Here is a 9,472-nt window from a genome sequence, read left to right on the forward strand (position 1 = left end):
ATGGAAGCCCCGGCAGGGGGGAGGGGGCAAGGGGCTGAGCCCCTGGAAACTCAGGGTTTTTAGGCATTGGCAATTACGGTCAGATAAGCATATTTAGATACCTTATTTGTGACACTGTTAGGTCACTAATTGGTAAAGAGTCCAGGGGGCAGAGCCCCCGGAAGCTCAGGGGTTTTAGGTATTTACGGTTATATGAGCATCCAGGGACCCTCTTTAGGCATTGATGTGGTCCAGGGAGGAGAGCCCCCGAAAGCTCAGGGGTTTTAGGTATTTTATTACGGTCAGATAAGTATCCAGGTGCCCGCCTAAGGGCCCCCGGTGGTCAGGGGTTTTAGGTATTTAATTATGGATAGATGAGCATCCAGGGGCCCTCTTTAAGGCCTAACGGTGGTCCAGGGAGCAGAGGCCCCGGAAGCTCAGGGGTTAGTTTTAGGTATTTGATTACGGTCAGATGAGCATCCAGGGCCCGCCTTAGGGCCCTTGGTGGGGTCCAAGGGTCAGAGCCCCTGGAAGCTCAGGGGTTTTAGGTATTTCAATGTGACGGTCAGATGAGCGATCCAGCGGCCCACATTAGAGTCCTTGGTGGGGTCCAGGGGGCAGAGCCCCCGGCAGCACGGTTGTTTTAGGTATTTAATTACGCCAGATTATTTTGATACCTCATTTTGTGACATTGGCAGGTCACTTATTTTTTTTCTCTCTCTCTCTCTTTCTTTCTTTTTCTCTGTTTTTCAAAAAGTGAAGGGGGCAAGAGCCCCAGCCGTTTCTGCAGGCCCTGACATGAAGGGTTCTAAATAAGCATATTTTTCGCCCGACTGTAAATTTGGGAATTTATAATTTTCCAACAAACGCATGAAAAGGTATGACTTATATACAAAAAAAATGAGAAAAAATACCGGAAAATCATGTCATTTCAGCAACTAAATAACTGGTATCAAATGAGAAATACCACCACCCCCCCCCCCCATCAGTATATAAGCCAGCGTTTCAGGGGCTCATGTCTTCTCATCCCTATAACAAAAACACACACGCTTTACCATCCTCTCACAATATTCCCACGATATGCGCGTATCGCTATTTTAAAAACCTCCATTGTTAATATAGGTGGCATGCAGGCTGTTTAGGAAATTTAATTCCTGTTAACTTTCCTTTTCTTTGAATGGACTTTATATGTGATTTAATTCAGGTTTTTATTATTGTTATGTTCATTTGGGTTGAAAATACAAACCATCTATACTCCTTTACTGCTTTTTTTTGAGGGGGCGTTTGTTTGTTTGTTTGTTTGTTTGTTTGTTTGTTTGTTTGTTGTTGTGTTTTTTTTTTTTTTTGGGGGGGGGGGCATAAATGCGTTTTGCCCCACCACCCCCCCCCCCCCCCACAAGTGCCCCCTCCCCCAACTTCCGGCGCCTATATATGGGTCACCCTAGACCTATCTATCTATCCATCTATCTACTTATCGTTCTATTCATTAATTTAAAAAAATGTTATGACTGGGCAAGGAGGTGACTTTTTAATAACTTCTTGGTCTGGGTTTCAGATTAGATTAGGCCGTGTGTTCATGCAGGCATATTTCAGGACTATTGGGGTTCAAGTTCGAATCCGATGCTCCCCACGCTCCTGGGATCGGGACGGTCGGGAACCCGCCCATCCAGCACAGCGCGCCGCAGCTATATTTTAGCTCCAGCTAGCCCAGCCTGGCCTGGTACTGGTTATAGCGCGCACGATAGCTAGCTACATGAAGCATGCAGTTTGTTAGAGGACTGGGAAAGAGTAGAACGCTACTTCAGAGCCTTATTATTTATCGTTCATCAGATTTGCTTAATTGTACCGGTATACTGTGCAGAAATATGGTAAGTTTACTAATTTTTCATCTTTATGAAATGTTCCAGTCTCGTCTTTGCGAAACGTGAACAAAGAAAAGAAATCGCGACGGACGTGAACATTGATTGACATCGCGTCGTTCGTGTGTAGAGTAGGAGCAAGCAGCGGGAGGCTAGGCCGCTCCGACCGGTGCGGGCCGCCGCTTGCCGCTGGGGCAGGCTGTAGTTCGAAGCGTCTGCAAAGTCTTGCTGTTGGTCCCCTGGTTGATTGCTTATTGTAAGCATACACATGCTTTCTTAGCAGTCGGGTAAAACAAACTTAAGTTAGGTTTAAGTAAAAGGCAAGACTATTCACAATCAGAAGCCCCCAAAAGAACTCTTTTCAATTCAACTGAGGAGTTTACCGGATATGAAAAATAAAACTGACGATGGTTTAGGTGATGATATCAATTTCTCAATGATCTTGTTTCTTTCTCAAACAGGCCCAATACAGAGTGGAAAGGGATACCTTTGGGGACATATCGGTGCCTGCAGACAAGTACTATGGAGCGATGACGGCACGCTCACTTGCCAATTTTGACATCGGTGGTGAGACAGAAAGGATGCCTGTAAATATCTCTTTAAATTTTACGCACCCAAATCAGGATTATTTGTTCCTCTCAATCATATTCTTGTGTACTTGATATATCAGTTTATTACTTATACTTGATTTTGATTTTGGTTTCCATAGTTATAATGATGCAATTTGCTTCCAAAACAATGACTGTGTCAGAAATTCATTTCAACAGGACAAGATTATTGTAAACAATCAGAACTCCAGACTGAATCGTTGCTTTCTAAAGGAAAAACCTTTTTTCTTTCTTCAAACTCCTTGTAAGAGAAAGAGAATATAATATTTGTTGTACCGGTAGTCATTTGCACACTATGTGTAGGTAATGTAATGCTTCTTTATTTGATTTTCAAAGATGTAAATAATAATACATTTAAATGGAATATTACTTTCAAAGTTATATGTCATGAAGAAATACTAGGGAAACGTGCTTTTTGTGTTACATATTTACCAAAATCAATATCTGTAACTGTATTCTATATTCTCCATTCAGATACCTATTATAAGATCATTTGCGATCTTGAAACGTTGTGCGGCTGAAGTCAATACTGAGTTTGGTTTGGATGTGGACAAGGCTAACTATATTTCCAAAGCTGCAGATGAGGTGATTATTGTTCACATTGATATTTTGATTCTCATATTCTTATAGAAACCCAAAGATCAAATTTTACCAGGTTTGCAAAATAATGTACATGTAGGCAACTGTACAAACAAGTCAACAAATACCATTAAACAAACACTGCATGTACCGGTATATTGCATACTTTCAATTTTAAAATAGAATGAAAGGAAAAGGAAGAAAAACATGGATTGGATGGGGAAAGAGAACAGTGAGACAATTGGATTGAAGTGTTTTCATTTTTGTTGTAATGTCAGCTGGTGAAAAATAGCTGAGCAACAGCCCGGAATTCACTCTATAAGAGGATTTGGCCAGTCTTATATGAATTAGTTATTTAATGTTAAATGTGGACGAAAGGGAATGGAAAAGCTTGGAGAAGCAAAAGCAAGAAATAGTCTGCCCAAAGATTACATTTCCAAGACAATCCAAGACAATTATACTTGTGCTTTGTTTCATATTTTCAGGTGATTGACGGCAAACTGAATGATCACTTCCCCTTGGTGATTTGGCAAACAGGGTCTGGTACTCAGACTAATATGAATGTGAATGAAGTCATCAGTAACAGAGCTATCATGATGATGGGAGGAGAACTAGGAAGTAAAACCCCTATACATCCTAATGATGATGTCAATAAGAGCCAGGTAATTTAGACAAGTATGATTTATATACACTGTGCAAGTTAAAAATTATTATCACTATTTCATACAAGAAAATTTCAGCTTTGTTTAGCAGGTCTAAATTCCACTACATATATGTTTGTTGTACAAGTGTTTGTACTTCCTAATGTAGTAGAGAATGTGCACTGTTAGTGCAGGATGGCAGTTATCTCCGATAAATGTAATCGAGCCAGTACTCTAGGGAGTGCTTTGATAAGTTGTAACTGTACATGCACTATTTACAAAATTACAATTATAAACATTTATTATGCTACCTTGTTGTTGCTACCTTGTTTGGCGTTCAACAATAAGGGATAGAGCAATGTCCATCTGGCGCTGCTCAGTGGCTGCCGGGCTCACGATCAATTGGGCAAAAAGAATTTCCGTTTCGGTTTAATAAAATTTGGAGTGGACTATTAGGCTATTATTATTATTATTATTATTATAGCTTGTTTATGTAGATTAATTATACAGAAAATAGTAAACAAAATATTTTTGTACTACCAAAACCTGATAGATTTGATTCCCTGATTTCCAGTCTTTACTTCACATATTTTTTTCAGATGACCAGATGGCAAATACTCTGAAAGAAAAAAAACTGTCATCTCAATTTGTTAGTAAACATTAACTTCATACCTCACTAATGCTCTCTCTAATCTTATATTACATATATTCTCCATATTGTTATGACTATTCAATTCTCATATGTCTACAGAGCTCCAATGATACATTCCCAACTGCCATGCACATAGCAGTTGCCTTGGAGATACAGCAGAGACTGATGCCTGGTCTCAGCCTCTTCAAAGAAGCATTGAGGAGCAAAGAAGAGGAATTCAAGGATGTGATCAAGATTGGCAGGACACATACACAGGTTGGTTATGAAGACAAGCTTTCTTCTCAATGGAATTTGATATCCAGCTGATGTATTGAGGCTGTTTTTTTTTAAAGCCATGCATGGGTAATTTGATTGATATTTGGGAAGTGTAGTGTAAAGGAGGCGTAGACAGCACTGACAGGAAAGATTGAGGGGAAGATGGGTAGAGGAAGGAGAAGGTTATATTATTGGATGGATTGCATGAAAAAAGTGTCTTGAGGTAAGAGTAGTGTATTGACAGGGGGTAGAGCTGCTGAAGAAGGCTAGTAACAGAGAATTGTGAAAACAGCTTGACTACCGAAGCCTTTGGCACCTAGAGGAAGAGAAAGAGAACAGGATATATGACTAACATTTTTTTAAACTCTTAGTAACAATGAATTCGGTTCATAGTTTTTATCTTTTTGTATTGAACATTTCCTATCTTGCTTATTTACATGTAGTGTCACTGAACTAATGTGAATGTATTTTGATCAGTCATTCAATATAATTTATTTTACTGCCAGGATGCAACACCAATGACGTTGGGTCAAGAATTCAGTGGTTACAGAACACAGATTGAGAATGGTATCCAAAGAGTTAACTCAACCCTACCAAGACTCTATGAATTAGCAGCTGGTTAGTATATCTCCCATTTCTACTTTGTTTATTGTAACTGAACACATAATTTCAAAGTTTGATGTAATTCACATTTCCTTCATATTTTACTATTTCATTGATTGAGTTCTTTGCACTCTGCAAGTTTTACAGATGTACGAGAGCAGAGTTGGTTATTATTGGAGCATGAATTTTCAGGGGTTTTATGGGATATATCCTGAGTAATAAAACAATCAAGTCGTTTGTCAGAAGTAACTTGAATAGCGTCAAATTAAGCAATAATAATTAAAAAGTTTTGAAAGATGATAATAAACTCCTCTATTCTTTATTGAATAGGAGGAACAGCGGTGGGCACCGGTTTGAATACTAGGATAGGATTTGCTGAAAAGGTGGCAGCTAAAGTAGCTGATTATACTGGTAAGTAATGACATGTTTTTGTCCAGCAATATCCGTCTATGTGTGATGAAATATGTGTCAATTTTGTATGTGAAAGAAGTAAAATATTGTAAATGTAATTCAACAGCTACAAAACCACAACAAGGTGTGCACATTTATGTAGGCTGTGTTGGCGATAATGCTTATAGTGGAATATAAAGTAAAAATTCAATCTGGACTCAGATTTATCCTGTTGTATCAAAGTAATATTATAAACAATATGTCATACCTGTAACAATACACATGTATCAAATATGCATGTTATTCAGGATGTTGGTGTATAACCTGTAGATGTAGGTAAACAGTCCAACTTAATTCGTTACTGGAACTTATTTTTTTACCAGGGCTCCCCTTCACAACTGCTCCTAATAAGTTTGAGGCATTAGCTGCTCATGATGCCTTGATAGAAGTGCACGGCGCCCTCAACGTTGTTGCCTGTAGCATCATGAAGATAGCCAATGACATCCGATTCTTGGGTTCAGGGCCAAGATGCGGTCTTGGTGAGCTGACCTTGCCAGAGAATGAACCTGGAAGCAGCATTATGCCAGGTTGGTAGAACTGTCGCAGGAGATGATTTTGATTCATTGATACAACACTTCAAAGAGATTAGTGGTCACATACTTGTGATGCTGTTTAGATGTGATTTAAGTTTCAAAATATTGAACTTTAACATGTGATACTCCACTATTGATACAATAACCCCATCATGAAGGGAAGGGGTATGGGACTAGTTCAGTATTATTATAGTGCTATTTTATAAGGCATTTATTTTCAATTGCTTAGACAAACTTGACTTTTGAATAGGGCAAAAACCGTGATGCTGATTAGACTACCAAAGTAAATAGTAAACCAGTCATCAAAATGATATCCCATTAGAAAATTTGAAGAGGAGACTTTGGTAATGGACAACCTTTATTTTTTAAATAAGTCAGATGAATATTGCAAGAGAAATTTCCTAACTGCTATGGACACATATTCCAGTGAAGCCTGTGTACATGTATAATAAAGACCACTCAAGGGAGACAAGAAAAGTGATATGCTTAAGCAGATGGCCTGTAAATACAGGTTAATGTAGTACACATTCAATGATAAAAACTTCTAAAGTGAAACAAATAGAGGTGATCTTTCTATAAAGGTTATTGTAAAGCAGTTTGACTGTGTATTATGGCGATGATAGAGTATTCTGACTTGTTATTTCAGGGAAAATAAACCCCACCCAGTGTGAAGCTATCACCATGGTAGCCGCTCAGGTCATGGGCAACCAGACAGCAGTGACTATCGGAGGAAGCAACGGCCATTTTGAACTCAACGTATTCAAACCCATGATGGTGGCTAATGTCCTGCAATCTGTAAGGCTGCTGGGAGATTCCTGTACATCCTTCACCAAGAACTGTGTGAATGGTATTCAAGCTAATAGAGAGACTATTGACAGGTAATTTTCAACTTGTATTGATTTCAAGTAATCCTTCAGGTCAAGAGGTTATACAGTGAGTTTAGTTTGTTGTCTTTGACACAACTATACAAAACATTTAAAAGATATGTTCCATTTAAAATGAAATTAATTTTTAGCAAATATCTATTGATGGATCCTTACTTCGTCTTTAAACGTAAAACTCATTCCAGCTGTTCTTAACAGAGATGTGGATAACTGATGAAATATATTGTGAAGTCGGGTATTCCATTATGTTCTTGAAATGTTCAAATGTCAAAATTATTTAAACACCACAAATCTTCTTCAAACTGAACACCATTCTTGATATTTTATAAAGACCCCTATGCAGATTATAGATTATATTTTTTTAGAAGTCATCATAAACTTATCACCATATTTGAAATTTTGTATAGACTATATGGATTGACATTTTGTTATTTTTCAAAAGGAGCATCTACATTTATCAAATTGTGCTTATAAAACCTTACTCCATTTATTCTTGCTGATGTGTAGATACCTTCACGAATCACTGATGTTAGTGACTGCCCTAAACCAGCACATTGGGTATGACAAGGCTGCCCAGATTGCCAAGTATGCTCATCGAGAAGGAATCACGCTGAAGAAAGCAGCCGTTTCATTGGGTCACCTTACAGAGGAGAAGTTTGATGAGATAGTACGCCCAGAACTCATGCTAGGTCCCAAATGAAGACAACAAGACAAACTTACCTTAAATGAAAAATTCTTGTCTCTTTACAATGTAAGGCAAAAGGGTGAATATGTATTTTTTATCAGGGAATACAACATATTATTTGTAAATTGCTTCTTAATATTTACTTTGTGTTGAAGGCTTTATGTGCAAGATCTATAAAAAGAAAATAATAATTTGATAAATCCATTACAGAATCATGAGCAAAATTCATTTACACTTTATACAGCCATGCTGCGATGGCACTTTATTACATGAATATGCAACATTTTCACAAATATATTTTTGAAAATTTGATTTTCGACGTGTGCTACCAACACTATTGACCACTTATCAAAGAAGAAATTTACCAAATTGTCATTAAATACAGTAAAAAGCGTGATTTAATCTTCAGTTACCGTATTTGAAAGTATTATGTAAATATTCACATGTTTTGGGGTCATTCTAAGCAAAACCTTGTGAAATATGGGTTTCATTCTTTGGTGCAATAAGACCATCTGAAGCAAAATTCTCTTTAATGAGTACCGAGTCTTGATGTATATTTTTTACTTTTCTTGACATTTAAAAATTACTTGCTAACATGCTCTTGTATGAAAAATATTTGTTTGTTCCTCCTGAATGAAATTCAGTATTGTAGAATGTAGATAGGTCTCCTTTCTTTGATCGGTCAAACAGCTATGAGCATGAACATTATATTTGAACTTTGAACTTTGACCTATATATTTTTGAACTATTAATAAGTTGGTAGAGGTTTGTAGTATTGTACTGAAATAGATCATTGTAAAAGTGTCATCAATTGACCAGCATGAAAATCATGATCTCCTAGATACCATTTGTGAAGAAAAAAAAATCAAAGTTTAAAAATGTATTTCAAATTTTGAACATTAGTTATAGCTATTTGGAAACTGATTTGTACAAACTGAAATTATCAGCTTGTCTAACAATCGTGGTTGGCCCATATAGGGGCAAGGGTTAGTTTGTTGCATTATACAAGGTGTACACAAATTTTACATTGTGATAACAATGAGAAAATGTGGTTCAGTTCCACTGATCCGACTTTTGCTCTGGCATTCTTTTTGTCAAAGGTGTATGTCTAGAGTTGTCATTGGGTTTATGTTAGGTTTTGGGCGAGGGCTAGCTTGGGTGTACCTACAGGGTTGTATTAGTGTTAGTGACTAGGTTAAAATGACATATTCACAATCACTTGAAACCTTTAATATTTGACATGTCACAAATAGGTATTTAAAATACTTTTTTGATATGTGATTAAATTTCAGAGGTTTATTTGCTTAGTTTTTAATCATGGATGTGCTGCGCTATCAAGGGCTGAATAAATACACGGTCACATGTATAACATGTGTGATTGAAAACAACTTTTTTTTTTTGTCTTCTACTTCTTTCCATTGCTTGTTTATTCTTATCCTTATTCTTGGAAACAAGAATAAAGCCTATAACCCTGAAATCCATCGTTGGGTCTAAACTTGGTCTAGACTTATATTAAACAGATATCAACAAAGGGGCAACTTGGACCTCAGTACCTGAAGAGGATGAAGAGGATGTGCTTTCTCTTTCATTTAGCTGAAACATATACATATACAGCATAAAGATAACTTCATGGCTTTCATGCGCATTAAGTGCTTATTGCTGCTTTTACTCATTTTGAGTCGGGTCATTTGAAGGGTTAAAAAGTATTAAACAGCCTTTGACTGTATGGACCATAGCTAACTTT

At 37.3% G+C, this 9,472-nt stretch overlaps 1 protein-coding gene across 1 annotated transcript; it reads left to right on the plus strand.

Annotated features, from left to right (window-relative positions):
* The first annotated feature begins 1,490 nt into the window (after positions 1-1,490).
* On the plus strand, positions 1,491-9,116 carry LOC580992 (fumarate hydratase, mitochondrial). Its single transcript, XM_030999768.1, has 10 exons — positions 1,491-1,847; positions 2,300-2,425; positions 2,921-3,031; positions 3,511-3,687; positions 4,418-4,573; positions 5,080-5,191; positions 5,507-5,587; positions 5,950-6,153; positions 6,806-7,037; positions 7,551-9,116. Exons 1-10 carry the CDS (start codon positions 1,740-1,742, stop codon positions 7,741-7,743), a joined length of 1,500 nt encoding a protein of 499 aa, XP_030855628.1. The 5' UTR covers positions 1,491-1,739; the 3' UTR covers positions 7,744-9,116.
* The last annotated feature ends 356 nt before the right edge of the window (positions 9,117-9,472 follow it).

The sequence above is a fragment of the Strongylocentrotus purpuratus genome, unplaced genomic scaffold (assembly GCF_000002235.5).
Source record: "Strongylocentrotus purpuratus isolate Spur 01 unplaced genomic scaffold, Spur_5.0 spur5_scaffold_5, whole genome shotgun sequence".
NCBI lineage: Eukaryota > Metazoa > Echinodermata > Echinoidea > Camarodonta > Strongylocentrotidae > Strongylocentrotus > Strongylocentrotus purpuratus.